Raw genomic sequence first — 17,857 nt, 5'->3', positions numbered from 1 at the left:
TTCATACAGTAGCTAAAGGCCATGTTGGCATGACTGGCGTTGAACAGACCCACATAGTTTGCTCCTGCCCACAGTACTACACGGTAATTAAAAACCCTCTTTGAAGAACACTCACTAAACACAACCCACACTGGACTGATGATGGACGGACTACAGAAAGACAGTGATCCGTCATTAGGTAACTTATAGGCAAAACCTAAAAAAGAAAAATCTCAAATATATATATTTTTATCTGGCCTGGGCCGTGGCTCAGCGGTCCAGGCACCTTGGCTGGCAGTGTCCTTTACTGCATGTCTTCCCCCCCCCCCCATCTCTCTCCCCATTTCCTGTCAGAACTACTGTCTGTCCCTCCATAAAAATATTAAAAATAAAGGCAAAAGCCACAAAAAAACATAAAAAAAAAGAAAATGTTATCTACTCCCCAATGTGCACTGGGAGCTTGTAGATTGGATAGTTTTGCTATTCATGCTAGAAGGCTTTCTTACCTTTATTTGTAGTTGTTTCGTCCCCACCAAAGAGGTCCAGGTGTTATTTTGTGCAAAAGCGCATTATTGGCTATTTCCCCTACCATATTGCCCTCAATGAATTGAATTACATTGAATCGAATGGGGGCATTGTGCTAATTCGCTTATTTCCATCGCTGTAAAAAATCATTTTTTTGTATATATCCTCTCTTCATAATGTAAATGGTATCCCTAGAGGCACACTTTACTACTTATTTCGATGGAAATATGCAAATTAGCACAAAAACCCAACCCCCATTGAGGGCTTATATCAGGGGAAATAGCCAATAATTGCGCTTTTGCACAAAATAACACGTGGACCTCTTTGGTGGGGACGTAACAACAACAAATAAAGTTAAGAAAGCCTTCTAGCATGGAATTCGGCTTTAATCCATTTTGTCGGGTTAGCATTATGTTACGCTTTAGCTATTGAAAAATAGCAGATCTACAAGCTCGACTGACAGAAACATGGCTTTTTCAGAAAACTGTCAGGATGTAGAAGACATTTTTTAGAATCTTATCTCAGGTCAAAATGGGTTAAGTGGTTAACATTGAGAGAAACATACATGACAAGACTGGACCTATAAAAGCACAAAGAAAACAATCGGAAGGCCCCATGTTTATATCTGGACGTAATGGAACAAAAGGATAAGACACCGTGATGACATCACATGCTGCGGATCTGATCATGGAATGAATAAACCTGATGGAGGCAGAATGTCTCCAGGTTCCCGCTCCCCAGAGTCCATGCCGTCTGCTCCCAGCATGCCAATCTGTCACGTTGCTGATCATATCCTGCTCAGAGAGGAAGCCCTGGTTCCAACCTTAGCGCGTTTCTTAACCCATTTTGAACTGTCTTCTACATCCCGACAGTTTTCCGAAAAAGCTATGTTTCTATGTCAGTCGTTCTTCGATTTTTCAAAAATAGCAGACCCTACAAGCTCGTAGCGCGCCACTCGGTGGCGCGCTATGAGCTTGTAGATCTGCTATTTTTCAATAGCTAAAGCACAACATAATGCCAACACCAAAAGGGGTTCCCGCACAAAATGGGTTAATTTATCCCAACCTGGGCCCTGCCTCGTACACAACAATATACACAGACTCCCACGTCTGCCAACCATGACTACATGCTGCCAGTGGGACATCTTTAATCTAATTGGCGTCGTCTTCAATCGACAGTGACTCAGACTCAGCAGTGTGTTGTTGCGTTCAAAAGATCAAACAGGGTAGAAGAAAATCACACCTGTGTGAACTGAGTGGTGCAACTCATTAATTCCAATTTGGTATAGTTACAATTTCAGTTCCTATTGGTTCTAACACTATCGCTCTCTCTCTGTTTCTGGCACAACAGCGCCACTTTTCCCCCCTACTGGTACTCTAAACATAGTTGTAAATAACCAAACCAAAATCGGTCACTCGTCATGCCTGATAGAGGCCGATAGAGACAACCAACTAAAGGGTGGGCAATATATTGATATCATATCGATATACTGTGATACAAGACTAGATACCATCTTGGATGTATCATCATGATATGGGGGAAAAAAGTCACGATATCAATGGATTTGGTCCAAAATATTGCAGATTTTGTCCATATCGGCCACACACATCGGGCATTTGGGGCGGGAACCCCTTTTGGTGTTTTAAACATTATGTTGTAATTTAGCTATTGAAAAATAGCAGATCTACAAGATCAGCTATGAGCTTGTAGGTCTGCTATTTTTGAAAAATCGTGAAATTGTGCCTCAAATTTGGAATATATTTTTTCAGAACGAACGTTTTTAACTCAAACCTTTGCTTCTGGGGAGGTCCCTGGAACAACATATTTTCAGATGGGGGTCGGAGGTCAATTACAGATCATTTTTGGGGTCCTTGACATGAAATATTGAGTGATATAGGCCTAGAAAACTGTCTGTTAGAAGACATTTCTTTCAGGCCTAAATGGGTTAAGGTCAGTGCAGGGCGGGGTCGGTCATGCGTTGGTGTCTGTTCTGTTTCACGAGGCGGTGGAGCAGGTCTACGTTAAAGTAAATGAGTGGAGCAGAGGCACCGGACCGGACCCTGGACCGGTCCTGGACAGAGGCACCGGGTCCTGGACCGGTCGGTCCTGGACAGAGGCACCGGCCCCTGGACCGGTCGGTCCTGGACAGAGGCACCGGCCCCTGGACCGGTCGGTCCTGGACAGAGGCACCGGGTCCTGGACCGGTCGGTCCTGGACAGAGGCACCGGCCCCTGGACCGGTCGGTCCTGGACAGAGGCACCGCCCCCTGGACCGGTCGGTCCTGGACAGAGGCACCGGGTCCTGGACCGGTCGGTCCTGGACAGAGGCACCGGCCCCTGGACCGGTCGGTCCTGGACAGAGGCAGCAAAGATCAGCAGATCCAATTGCACTCCATGAGAATGAATGAATGCTCCCCGAGGTCATAAATCAGAGATGCGGGACGGGGGTCAGAATTTCGCGCTTCCCTGCAGCTCAGCAGGACTGTTTACGTTGGCGTAAGTGGCACTGAATAGACTGCAACTAACATCCAGTCAATCATACACACACACACACACACACACACACACACACACACACACACACACAACTTTACGCCAGCAGCAAAATATGCATATACACAAATTATGGGGTGCATACTTAGTTTAGACTAGTCATTGGTTAGACATGGGTTATGGTTAGGTTTAGGTGTGCTGCCCCGTGGGAGGTTAGGGTTAGGGTGAGGGTTTGAGATAGGTTGTAGTTGTAGGACTAATGACTGGTCTAACCAATGACTAGTCTAAACCAAAAACTGTCTAAACTAAAGTACTATCGGCAACATTTGAAAAGCCATGATCATAGCATCATGGTGGACCTACAGTGCATCCGGAAAGTATTCACACTCCTTCACTTTTACCACATTTTGTTTTGTTACAGCCTCATTTCAAAATGGATTCAATTCGTTTTTTCCTCATCAATCTACACACAATACCCCATAATGATGAAGTCAAAAAAGTGTAGATTGATGAGGAAAAAAACTAATTTAATCCCTTTTGAAATGAGGCTGTAACAAAGCAATATTTTTCTTTGTTACAGCCTCATTTCAAAAGGGATTAAATTGGTAAAAGTGAAGGAGTATGAATACTTTCCGGATGCACTGTACATGTACTGTACATACAAGCACATGTGCCTTCTATGTTTTTGCTTTTCTTACGTTATATAATAATAATGGTATTAATGGCCTACGGTATATCATGATGATGACCGCAATAAGTTGCTATAAGTGGTGCTGGTAATGTTTTTATTATTACCAAAGCGTTTCCATTGGTAATAATAAAACACCTTTTAGCTCTGAGTTCAGGCCAGGCCAACCCCCCCCCCCCGTGGAAACAAAGAGGGCTGATGACATGAACTCAACTGTTTTATTGTGCTTCACTAAAGCAATAAATTATTTGCTCAACACATTCCTGCAGGTTAAAGTAAATATCATAAAGTGGGAATAAATATCAACAACGGGGTTCTGTTCTGGATCAATCTCGAGAGGCCAACCTTCCTAGGAAAATAAAAGATGGACTATAAATCTTGAAAATACCATTTCCTTAGAAGACAGCTCCACCGAAAAAGACAAGCCCAGCGCAGAATACCAACCAGCGGTGTGGGACCGACCGGCAAAGAATTCACCACATTCGTCAATTTCATTGAGACAAGATACAACTAACGTTTAAGCCCCCGTTAATTGCCCTTAAAGTTGTTAAGCCCTTGTGAAAATAAACAGGGGAAGACATAGCACAGGCTGTGGCTATGGAAGTGGTGTTCAGAGACCGAGGCAGACAGAGAGGAGGGGGACGGGCAAAAGCACAATAAAACGTCAAGAAACAAATTAAACAATGAGGTTTTAATGCTCTTGCTTAGTGTTTTGTAATTGCCAAAGCCACGTGAGAAATTAATCCATTTTGTGCGGGGAACCCCTTTTGGTGTGAGCATCATGTTATGCTTTAGCTATTGAAAAATAGCAGACCTACAAGCTCATAGCGCGCCACCGAGTGGCGCGCTATGAGCTTGTAGGTCTGCTATTTTTTGAAGAATCGTGAAAAGTGACATGAAAGTGTTTGAGAAAGTGTTTTTTTTTTACATAGAAAAACAGCTTTTTCAAGAAAATTGTCGGGGATTTAGAAGACATTTTGCAGAATCGTTCCCAGGTCAAAATGGGTTAATCCAGGAGGCACACTTTGAGCGTGTAACTAAGTAAGTAAACAAAACTAGTGGCAACTACTGCAGTGTGCGAGTGTGATTACGAGAGTTCCTGTGGGCCAAAGGGCTTTAAGTCTCTGTGTTATAAACATCTAAACATCCACAGGCCCACGACGCTGGTCCACAGAACCTGTGTGTGGCCACCGGGCTCAGGACCATGGTGGAAAGTATCTAAGTACATTTACTTAAGTACAGTACTTAAGTACAAATTTGAGGTATTTGTACTTTGCTTGAGTATTTCCAATTTCCAATACTTTTACCTCTACTGCACTACATCTTGGAGGCAAAGTATTGTACTTTTACACCACTACATTTTATTAGAAAACTTTAGTTACTAGTTAATACAAAACATACAATAAACACTTCAGCGCTATATATATATACATTTTGGCCATTTGAAAATAGCAGATGTACAAGCTCACGTGTGTAGTGATGCGACACATTGATCAGTGTATTGATTTGCTATTGTCAAAATATTTGAAAACTTGAAACGGGATATTTGGTATAGTGAGTACTTTCTACTTTTGGTACTTTAAGTACATTTTGATGCCAATATTTTTGCATTTTGAATTCCAGACTTTTACTTGTAACAGAGTATTTCTACTGATACTTTTACTTAAGTAAAACAATTGAGTACTTTTTCCACCACTGCTCAGGAACTATAGTGACTGAACCAATTTGTACAAATCAGCAAATAACAAGCAACGTCTAAACATGCAGCCAAAATACTTATTCATTTACAGTATTTTTGGTGGAAAAAATTGCCAATTTAACATTGAGATGCTAGATTATAGTCACCAATGTACGCAGTTTTTAAATGTACAAATATCATACAAAAGATAAAAACAATAGGTAGTTAAACAACTAGTAAACTAGGCAACTAGTCAACTAGTAAAAACCACTAGAAGTGAAAGCCCCTGCTTTATTGTGAAGGTATTGTGAAGCATGTTACTGGGGTTGTGTTTCTGAACGTTTCATAGCCTGCGGTTTCCCTGTGCTGAAAATAGCCAATCTGCAAGCTCACAACGTGTTGCAGATGGGACGCGTTGTGAGCTTGGCAGGCTTGCAGATCAGCCATCAGATCAGGGCTGGACTGGGACAAATGTTCGGCTCGGTCATTTTCGCGTGAATTTGGCCCAGACCGGCCCAACCACAACCAGCGCACAGATAGCAGAAACTCTACCGCCCGCTCCGTCGAGGCACACACAAACAAACAAGCCCCTAATACCACCACTTTTACAGAACAACATAAATGATACCAACCAACAGACAACTACACTACTTGTCACTACAAGTACACTACACTACTTATTTGTCACTCACTGATACAGGTACAGTGAAATTATCATGATGGCAGAATGGCAGCATGCCCGGACCGTTCCTGCTGGCCTATTGTTGGCATGTATCAGCGCGAGTGAGCGGTGAGCTCCATGCATCAGAGAAAGTGCACATCAGAGAGAGAGATTACATTAATTTGGTGTCGGACTCAGGCTTATTATATTATTGCAGAAACCTGTCGGGCTTTAGCAGGACCGGGCTGGACCTTTTGGCCCAGTGTAGGGCTTGAGATCCTTACTGCAATTACCCTGATTAAAGTGAAAATCCATTTTCCGCTTTGCTTTTTTTCTTAAGATCTTCCAAACAAAATAATACGATTTTGATTTAAAACCGATTAATCACCCAGCCCTATGCAAAGGTGGACCAAAAATAGACCCGTAAGTAAAGGAACAAAGGTTTTGGTTGATAATCTATGGCCCAAAAAAAGACATATGCTGTATAATGTAAATGATTAAACTGAGCCAAACGGCATGTACAGTATACTTGTGATTACTGTATATCTCCACAATGGCCTTGGATCGCCTCAGGATCCTCCAGAATGAAGTTACTAATGTTGCTGTGGACTTGTGGAGAGGGAAATCTGGAGGTCTCTGGTGGAGCTGTTGCCCCCGCGACTTGACTACGGATAAGCGGTTGAAGATAAAAATCACCCTTGCAATGCTCTCTAAATAACCCGTTTCAAGCCACTTTGACAGGGTGTCCATAGTCCATACCAAGCAGCTCAGTGGAGCTATATATATATATATATATATATATATATATATATATATATATAAGATGATGTGTGGTTGGTATTCACTGCCCTCTGCTCAGACACCATCCTCTATTAATCCACTGAGCCGGAGACGCCCCCCTTTTCAGCCGGAATCCCCTATCTGCTCCGGACAGGAAATCATGACTCCTGAAAGGGAATCCCAGACTAATCCCAGCCAGGGAAAAAAACCCAAACCAAGCTAAAGTATTTTCAGGTGTACTAAAACTAGGGTATAGACCGTGACCCCCCCCCCCCTGGCTTGGTCTGTATCATCTGGCTGAATAATGCTCATAGTGATTTTTTTTGTGAAGGTATACATGTTTACAGTTAGAAAATATATTGCACCAGTGGTAGCTTTATGAGTGCTATCATGCATTTTATTTTATAACACTAGGCGATTTTTGAAGGTGCCACCCCAGTATTGGTTGGTTGGGATGGGACCCGGTTTGTATAGCTTGGTTTGACTGTACTAAACAGGCATAGTTGTTTCTAGGGCTGGGGGGGCGAGGGGGGCAGCCCCACCCCGTGGGGTCCACGTGGCCCGCGACCCGCAATTTTATTTGCGTGCGCATGAGACTGGACCATGGTCTTATTATTTGATCTTCAGCATTTCTAGTTGAGGACCCGTGTTACATATTTCCTAAGATGTGAACAATTTAATGCATTCTGTCCCCAGCTCCCCATCAAGCTTATAGTACTTGATCCGAGTCGTTTAATTTTGGGTTACAGTATGTGCCATTCCATGTCTGATCCAATCTTTAGATTTTTCCTACACAATGCACTGCACACAAAGTATATCAAAGCTAGTAAAATGAATCCAATTTAGGTAAGACATGCTTGACAACTGAAAATAAATCGCACTGCAGACATTACCAGAGAGTTGACGGACTGAGACTGCATTCCTTTTCAATAACTAAAATTGCTTCGATCGTCCAAAATGTGCCACTTTCAAATATGTCTTTCTCATTCTCAAACGCTACCTGAATGTAAAGAACAAAGACGACATCGCCGTCTTGTGTTAAGTTTTGGTGCTGCTTTTCAGATCAAATGTTGCCCTTGTTTAGCATAATATGGAGAATAAGCATGTCAGCCTTTTCAACGGAAACATTTCATTCGATTTTAGTCACAGATATATGACCACTATGGTTGGAAAAGCTAGAAAATGATTTGGGTCCAAGTGAAATTTGGCCAGAATTCTCCTTTAACAGTTTGAGGGCCGCTAATTGTTTAATCCAGTGTTCCACCGCGCATAAAACGCTATACCCGACAGTTGTATAATCCGCTTAATTCGCAGTTTTAAAATAATTTAAAAGAAACAGCTGATTTTACTGGGACCCGACGACGAGGCCGTCACATTATGATGACGAAACCGGAAATCAAGTCATCATCTGGGCTGCTAGGGCTTCTGGGAAATTGAGCCCAATGCAAGTGAACGGGGGGGGGTTTGTTTGGACTACAACTTGCTCTGCACTGTGGTTTACTTCCGCATCGTCATGGCCGCTGGCTCGTCTGATCATAACACACCATCGAACCATTTTTACCCAGATTTTGGTGGTTGAAAGCTGCAAATACTTCAGCGTATGCTCCAAAGGTAATAAAACAATCTCAGGAGTCGGCAGCGTAGAACATTTGATTAAAATGCGGGTAAAGCGTTTTACTGTTTAACTGTTAACATATCACCACTTTGCTGCACACAATTGAGCTGCAGCTTAAGATTATGAAAATGTCTCTGCCTCGCTGCTGGAAGTTGTGTTTAATGTCTACTCCTGGATATGACAGTTGCCAAAGACAGATTGGAATGGAATTACAATATGCAAAGAACTGGAATTGCGTTCAATACTGATTAACCATTTAGACCTGAGGCACATTCCAAAAACAGTTTTTGTCCCATCATCATCGGTGGAAACCTTTTACTGTATGTTCAGAACTGTGCCTTTATTATTATTATCGCTTGGTGATCGTCTATTCTCGTTATGTTTGTGCAACACTATAATGAAGTAGGGCTTTAATTTACCAACAATTTGAAACTCCATGACAGTGATCATAATAGTAACAACTAAATTATACACTTGATTGACAGGAATGACAACTTATAGGCTTTCCAGGTCTAAATGGGTTAATTAATTAAAATGTAAAAAAATCGACTCCTATCCCGATCTTACAGACTGGAACAAATCCCTACATTAAAATATATATGTATTATAGGCCTGGGCCGTGGCTCAGCGGTCCAGGCACCTTGGCCGGTAATCCAGTCTGGCAGTGTGCCGCGGGTTCGACTCCCGATCCCGACGGCCTTTACTGCATGTCATCCCCCCCCCCCCCCCCCCATCTCTCTCCCCATTTCCTGTCCCTCCATAAAAAATATATAAAATAAAAGGCGAAAGCCACAAAAAAATACAGACCAAACATAAATTGTGTTTATCTGAGGATTCATCGATATTAATTCTCCAGCTGAACAAAGGGATTCGTGTACATTTCTTCATGCATGTATGCGTTTGTTTACTCAATGAGTTGGCACAGCAGACAAATAATCCCGCAAGAGCCAAAGCCACGCGGGGTCTTCTAGGTTGGGGAGACGCAGTGGGGTCCACAGCCCCCCGGATCACCCACTAACAGGCTGGGGAGACGTAGTGGGGGTCCACAGCCTCCCGGATCACCCACTATCAGGGCAGCCTCCGTGGGGTTCGGGGCTGATAACGTAGGTCTTATACTGATAACAGTAGCTCCAGAGACCTCTGGACCACTCTGGACCGCGCTAATGCTGCCCAGCTACCTCTCGTTACGACTGCCGGCTACTGGTCTATCAGAGGACCGTCAGCAGGCCAAGTGGCTCGCTAATACCGCCCAGCCTCCTCCGTCGTCTCACGTCGCGGTCATCCAGGGGACAGGGAGCTCACTCTACAGCAGTTGGTTTCCCTAAACTCTTTAGCCCCAATACCAAAAAAATATGTTTTGCCCCGGGGACCCCAAACTAGTGAAAATAGCAGATCTACAAGCTCACAAGTGTGTTGCTTCGCAGCACGTTGTGAGCTTGTACATCTGCTATTTTCACAAATTGTTAAACTTTTTTTTATATTATTAATAAAAATTAATAATTCGAATTTCGAATTTTATTTATTGAAATACTTTTGAAATTCTATGTATGTTTTAAACGTAGGAAACCTAAAAATAGGGGATATTTATTTGCGACCCTTACGAATTGCTCTGCGATCTAAACAGAGGTCTACAAACAGGAGCCGGAGTCTCTAGACATGTTGAGAGGAAGGAACAGTCACATTTCTGTACGCCATTAAAAGCTACACAGCGCAGGATGCAGTGTGTCTTCGGAGACACAATGCCTCATAGACACCCCTATTATGACCACAATCAAAAGATAAGCGTCTTGAGTTTAAAGAAGAACAGTGGCATGGTCCACGGGCTGCTCTGTTCCAGCCCTTATAGGCCAGATTTACTGTCCAAATTGTTGTTTTTTTATCTTGGGGGCACAACAAAAGAAATGGCTTCCCAAAGTGTTTATCTTGGGTTGTACGTACGGTAGAAAGCCGTTTATATTTTATAAGAGGGTCCTAAAAGGATAATGTATTATTTATCAGAGCAGGGTCCGACAACTTTATTAAAGGCTGTGTATATATATTATATACCACTGGCAAAATAAATAAATAGCCTATCATTACCAGTGGTGAAAAAAGTACTCAATTGTTTTACTGCAATTTAGAGTAAAAGTACAGAATGGAAAATGTGATTGAGTAAAAGTACAAAAGTATTGGCATCAAAATGTACTTAAAAGTACTAAAAGTAAAATTACTCATTGTGCAGAATGTGCCATATTTCACAAGTTAAAAATGTGTACAAAATCTATTGAAAATAGCAGATCTACAAGCTCACGCATTTCGGCTATTTTCAAATGGCCGAAATGTATAGGGTTGAAGTGGTTAATGTATGTTTTCTAATCAAAATTAAAATCTCCAAAGTAACTAGTAACTAAAGTTTTCAAATAATTAATAATAATAATTAAGTAAAAGTACAAATTGTGGCTATGAGATGTAGTGGAGTAGAAGTAAAAGTATTGGAAATTGGAAATACCTCAAAAGTACAAATACCTCAAAATTGTACTACTTTCCACCACTGATCATTACTCAATAATGATGCAGTGATTAAGAGTCCAGTTCATAGAACCACAAAGTCAAACACATCAGAATTACTTGAAATTAGTAACTAGTTGTAGTTACTGCTCTCAGATACCAACTTAATTATTACAAAAGTAACTTGTTTCTGCGGGGCAATGATGACAACAACTCAACTTCTATTGCATCTATTGTAGCTCACTAAGGCCTGACTCACACCTTCACAACAGATTGATGTATAGCTGATGCATGAGACTTGTTGACTGATGCAAGCTCGCAATTCATTTCCAATGGGAGTCACATGGTTTGACACAACATTTGTGTTGTATGAGGAGGTGGGGGGGGGGGGGGGGGGGGCAGTCGAAACACAGCCGAAAGCCGTACAACACAAATGTTGTGTAAAACCATGTGACTTCCATTGGAAATGCATTGGGGCAAGATGTAAACAAACCCTTTCATACATCTACTGTAGCATGCATCAATGTTGTATGCTAGATGCAAAGGTGTGAGTCAGGCCTATGATGGAGACTAGTAGTAGGAAGCATGTCTTCAACAACAACAACATACAGTTGTTTCTACTCAGGCCTGGCTTAGAATAGAGCAGACGGCTCAACAAGAAGGAACGTTCCTTAACAGGAATGCACATCCATGTTTAAAACCCATTTTGGACCCAAAATGGCTTCTAAAATCCTGACATTTTTCTGAAAAAAACATGTTTCTATGTCAGTGGTGCTCAACCTTTTTCATGTCAAGGACCCCCAGAATTATCTCTATTGGGCCACGGACCCCCCATCTCAAAATATGTAGTTCCAGGGAACCCCCAGAAGCCAATATTTTTGTTAAAAATGTTCGCTCTGAAATATATATTCAAAGATTTGCGGCCCCTTTTTCACGACTTTTCAAAAATAGCAGACCTACAAAAAAACTATCTACAAACTCATAGCACGCTTGTAGATAATTTTTTTCAATAGCTAAAGTATAACACTGTGGAATGCACTTCCCATTGCAGTCAGAACTGCAGCATCACTCCCAATCTTCCGCCGTAGTCTGAAAACACACCTTTTCAGACTCCATCATGGCCCATAGCACTTACCCTACCCCCTTAGATAGCACTTCCGTAGACTTAGATAGCATTTGATACAGACTTATAGCATGTTATGTAGACAGCACTATAATTGCATTGTATATAGTCATAGCACACCATAGTACATATGTATAGCATAGTAGTATATATGTATAGTTTCATTATATAGATATTCCACTGTTACTTTCTTAGCTTACGCATGTTTCATGATAAATGCTTTTATGTGATGTATTCCCATGCTTTTGTTCTTGCTTAATGTAAGTCGCTCTGGATTAAGAGAGTCTGCTAAATGCCTAAATTGTAACAGAATGCTTAAAACACCAACAGGGGTTCCCGCCCAAAATGGGTTAAATTTGGCACAGACAGGCTAGCAAAAGAAAAATGGTTCAAAATGTTGTTTCAAACCATGGATTAATTATGCCAGACGGTTGGCACCACCGTTATTCGTAGAATACCGGGACTACCTTCTGTACATTTCTTTGATATGATGCAGAAAAGGGTAGGAATTGAGGAGCCGGCTCTTGGATGGGGGGCAAAATAGTACATTTGCAAGCATTTTAGAGCTTATTTAGACCACATTAGAGTCAAGTGTAACAGTCAAGTGATATTTTGGGCATTTCGAACCTATAAATCCGTTAAGACAACCACATACGGCTAGACGGCTAATTTAAATTGAAGACAAGGCATTAGAATGCGCTACTGTAGCCAGCATGAGTAATCGCATATAGTCACAGATTAATAACAAGTTTTGAAATAGCATCACTGCCTCACCTAGTTCCTCCAAAGAGGATGATGCGATCTCCCACCATGCAACAGCACTGTCGTCTCCGCGGACACGGGCTTTTCCCCCTGGGCTCGACCTTCTTCCAGGAGAACGCCTCTGTAGTTCCAACACATACAGGTGTTAACAACTTCAGAAGATAAGTGAACATTTTCAAAGGATTTCAAAGATTGTTCCAAAATAATAATAATAAAAAAAGAAAAGCAAGGTATAAACATTAAAAAACAAGCAGTAATGCAATACAGTGAGGACATGAATAACACAAAATAAAAGATCAATTAAAAGCAATGGTGTAGAAGTGGGTCTTGAGCTGTGCATTAAAAATGTCTACAGAGGCTGCCTGTCGAAGGTACAGTGGGAGTTTGTTCCATGCCGTCGGCCCGTAGAAGCAAAAAGCTGCTTCTCTGTATTTTTTAGTTGCCATTTTTTTAGGCAAAGCGAGCAGGCCAGCAGTGGAAGACCTTAGGGGGGCGGTTTGGGACATATTTAGGCAGGCAGTCATGTAGGTAGGAAGGTGCGAGACCATTGAGAGCTTTATACACAAGTAAAATAATTCTATTCTATTCTAAAAATAGATAAATCTGCAATGCTTGCGTGATTGCACACTGGTTGTGAGCTTGTTGTAAAGTGAGCCGTTTTTGTGCTTAAAAAGGAGAATTCCATGCTAGAAGGCTTTCTTACCTTTATTTGTAGTTGTTATTGTTACGTCCCCAACAAAGAGGTCCAGGTGTTATTTTGTGCAAAAGTGCATTATTTGCTATTTCCCCTAATATAAGCCCTCAATGGGGGTTGGGTTTTTGTGCTAATTTGCTTATTTCCATTGAGATAAGTAGTAAAGTGTGCCACTTGGGATACTATTTACATTTTGAAGAGAAAATGAAAAAAAATGATTTTTGAGCGATGGAAATAAGCGAATTAGCACAAAAACCCAATGCCCAATTCAATGCAATTCAATTTATTGAGAGCTTATGGTAGGGGAAGGAAATAGCCAAAAATGTGATTTTGCACAAAATAACACCTGGACCTCTTTGGTGTGGACGTAACAACTACAAATAAAGTTAAGAAAGCCTTCTATGTAGCATGGAATTCTCCTTTAAGTGGTTAATGCATTCAGACATGCAGACAAATACTGTATAATATATATTATGTGAACCAGTCAAATAATGTCTAGAGAGAAACAAGAAAATAAAAAGGGGACAAAAACTAGAGCACCAACATTCTCTAAGGGCCATACATCCCCCCCCCCCACCACCCCCCCACCACACACAGCACCCTAGTGTCCAGTCTATGAAACAGTAGATTCGATTTAAATGGCTTTTTCCAGCAAATAGCTTTAAAGACGGACCTACAGTTCTGCAAGTTTTGATTACACTCGGCTCGGCTATACGTTGTCGCAGCTACAGAAATCATTAACGTTACATAAACCCATTATCCACTCTATGTTTAGCAACAACAGAGGCCAGCATGGGACTGAGAAATGATAAGACTTTTCTGGCAAGTGATAAAATAAATATGAAGTTATTTTATTTTATTTTGCAGTACCGTGATGCGAGTCATCTCTGGACTTGGAGCGAAGTTCACCCCAAGCCGACCCCCATTAACTCCCGTTTTTGTTGGTGCTGGCCGTAAACTAAAAATGTATAAAATATTCACACAGCATCAGGGAGTTGTGCTGTTTGTGTGGCCTACTGGCAGCGTGCATAAGAAATGTGGTACTGATTGGTCAAGTCTTTGCGAGATCTGCCCCAGAATATATATATCACTCACACACACACACACACACACACACAGCCCCCTACTACAGTGTCACGTACGTTGGTACAAAACAAAACAAGGACACCGTCCTCGACACCCTCTCCATCATTCCATATAAGGATGAAGGCTCCACGCTCATATTGGCATCACTACATCTCTATAGCAACAAGCTGGGGTATCAACATTATAACACAGGCAGTGACCTCTAGTGGACTGCTTTAACATTGCACCAATAAATTGCTAAGGGTGGACGATTTAAAGCCAGAACAGTGTTTCATCTCAGCTCAGCTGGATGGAAAAGCTTTGAGATTGCCCGTTACCTTCTCCATCAGTGTCCCTTTGATAAGATATGGACCTGAGAAACGCAGAGATCAGACAGGCTTAGCCCCGACTGATGGAACACCTGGATAGCTTTGTGATGTCGGTAACTGGAGAACTCGCCCAGTGTGTCAAACACAATTTTGTTAGAGTTCCATTTCCATAGCAATCAAATTATTTTGTGCAATTAAATGGTCAGCTATTCAATGATAAAAGGTAGAGTATGTGAATATCAACGATAAGTAGAGGCTACCAATTCAGGTTATTGTTTACTAATGAATTACATTGTTTCAGTACTTTGGGGTTTAAACTTTAGCATTCCCACTTCATCTAGTGTTAACTCTAAACCTCTCTCTCGGCGCCTCACTACTTTAGACAAACATCGTACTCTAAACATACATAAAAAGTCCATAGATTTTGTTCTATTTTCTTATGAAATTTTGTTTAGCCGTTTTTGAAAGTTCCGACATCATAACGACTTTCCCAAAATAGGGACACCAGGTTTATGTTTAGAACACATAAAACTACAACAACAACAAGTGATGATTCAAGAAGCAACCTGATACAGCTGATTCTAACAGATGGAGAGAGCGAGAGAGAGAAAGAGAGAGAGAGAGAGAGAGAAAGAGAGAGAGAGAGAGAGAGAGAGAGAGACTGAGAGAGAGAGAGAGAGAGAGAATAAACGATGCAGATCAGTCATCTTGAGAATGACAATAGCAGCAGAGAGGGAAGTTTGTCTCTCTCCACAAAGGAGGGAGAGGAGGAGAAATTGGGTCAGGAGAGACAGCATGTGTTTCCCCTCCAGAGAAGTAAACACAGAGTCAGCCAGAAAATAAAAGATGCACAGAAAGAAAACAAACTAATTCAAACAACGGCATAGACATGATTAGTGGCGTTGCCAGGCTCTTTACAGCAACGTTGCTGCCGTAGTACCAAAGCTGACATGGCTCGTCATGAGAGAGTGAATTAATGCTGAATCACCTGGATTGAATTTCCACAAGTCATTGAAGTGCCGGTCCAGGCGAGCGTTGTAGCCGCCGAAAATATACAGCTCTCCATTGTAGGAAACTGAAAATATACAGATAAAATAAAAAAAATCTGTTGTAAAATCTATCAAGAAAGATCATGACATTTACAAAACACAGTATGATGTAGAAAACCCCACCGAATAATATCATTTCAATTTGTTTTGTCGAGCATGAATGAACAGAAGTAGAAAATAGGCTCTTCTGGCGTCTTAGAATGGCTTATGTGGAGGAACCAATGAGCCCAGCCCTGGCTATTTATAATTTAGATACTTTCCCCTCAAACAGGCTCAAAGGCACATGGCTGGCAATCTGTGAAGGGCATTGGCACTCAAAATATACACAAACGATACACATGAGAATTAGAGCTTTTTGCATGCATAACTGCATTCTTAAAGGCCCACTTTGCTGATTTTGAACTTAAATCCCATTGTTCTTGGATCTGTAAACAGATCATATATAGTGTGCCAAAAAAAAAATGTGTAGTGTACATACATACATAGAGCTTGCAGCCACAACATGGGAACATGTCTGAGCCATGAGGAGAATACTATAGATGACATCAAATGACCCGTTTCACATTTAAAATCTTCCAACGAGTCCCTTTAAAGTTGTTAAAGGCTTTCAAATGGAAAAAGGCGGATTGCTTTGATCTTTTTCTTGACGTGTCAGACTCATCACATTACCATATATATTAGGAGACCCCCGAATGCAACTATTCAGATTCAACGTGCCGGATCAAAAGACAATGAGACACTAAGCGACAACGTGTCCATACTGTGGTGGATTATTATTCTGACTTCAGAGGTGAATCAAACCATTAGGGGCACTGCTTTGTGCAGTGTTGATTTTGTCGACTATACAACTAAGACGACCTTTTTTTCACTGACAAAAACTATATGGAAACTAAATGAAAACTAAGCTATGATGACTAAAACTATAAGACTAAATATGCTGACATTTTTGGTCAGCAAATAAAAACTACAGACTAAAATGTTAGGAAGGGACTAGTGGAGAAGAGATCCAGTATCAGGTCATAATGTTTACACTTGGTTGCAAGTGCCAAAATACATTTTAGTCAACTAAATCATCTGTAGATTTAGCCGACTAAAATCTCATGACATTTAGTCGACTAAAACTAAACTAACACTAACACATTCCAGGTGACTAAAATGTGACTAAAACTAAAAAGTGAAAACTATTAAAAAGACTATGAATAAAACTAAAATTTGCTGCCAAAAACAACACTGGCTCTGTGCATGCATGCTGGGTCTTACAAGCTGAGTGACTCCTGCGTCCCTCGGGGAGAGGCTGCACTGAGTTCGTTCCCATCCAGCTGTTGGACTCCGTGTCAAAGACTCGGATCTTGTTGCAGTAGATCTCGTTGTTGGAGTGGAAGGGCCCGAACCGGTCCGCTCGGCCCCCGAACACAAACATCTTCGTCCCGATGATTGTGGCCGAGTGGAAGTCTCTCCAACGTGCAGGAGTGCCCTGCAGAGACAGAACACCGGGTTAGAGGTTGTGGCTGAAATATCGGAACCCCATTTAGACCTGACAACGATTCTACAAATGTCTTCTAAATCCTGACAGTTTTCTGAAAAATCTACGTTTCTATGTCAGTGGTTCTCAAGTATTTTCATGTCAAGGACCCCCAATATTATGTTGTTCCAGGGACCCCCCCCCCCCCAGGAGCAAAGATTTAAAAACGTTGGCTCTGTAAGAATATATATATATATTTTTTTAATCATTTATCTAAAGAATCAAGCTGTGGTGCATCCGTTTGGATGTGTTCGATTTTCCTGTGAATTTGTTGTGCAGCACTTTGTGACTTTGTCCAGAAAAGTGCTATATAAATAAAGTTATTATTATTATTATTATATTATATATAAAACGGATAGAAAACTGTTTTTAAGTGGCCTCGTGAAAATGTGTTTGTCATTCAGCAAG

At 41.4% G+C, this 17,857-nt stretch overlaps 1 protein-coding gene across 3 annotated transcripts in view; it reads right to left on the bottom strand.

Annotated features, from left to right (window-relative positions):
* Positions 1–17,857, bottom strand: part of klhdc3 (kelch domain containing 3) — a 78,043-nt gene that overhangs the window by 24,573 nt on the left and 35,613 nt on the right. For all 3 annotated transcript variants that reach the window (XM_083775688.1, XM_083775686.1, XM_083775687.1), the window contains 3 exons: positions 17,188–17,401; positions 15,867–15,953; positions 12,803–12,911 (listed from right to left, as the gene is read on the bottom strand). In XM_083775688.1, coding sequence (XP_083631814.1) covers positions 12,803–12,911; positions 15,867–15,953; positions 17,188–17,401 — 410 coding nt within the window. The remainder of the gene's footprint in view (positions 1–12,802; positions 12,912–15,866; positions 15,954–17,187; positions 17,402–17,857) is intronic.

Source organism: Protomyctophum parallelum (assembly GCF_964188405.1).
Source record: "Protomyctophum parallelum genome assembly, chromosome: 10".
In the NCBI taxonomy this organism is placed as follows: Eukaryota; Metazoa; Chordata; class Actinopteri; order Myctophiformes; family Myctophidae; genus Protomyctophum; species Protomyctophum parallelum.
Note: the sequence above shows the minus strand (reverse complement) of the source record. Positions and strands in the feature narration are given on the sequence as shown.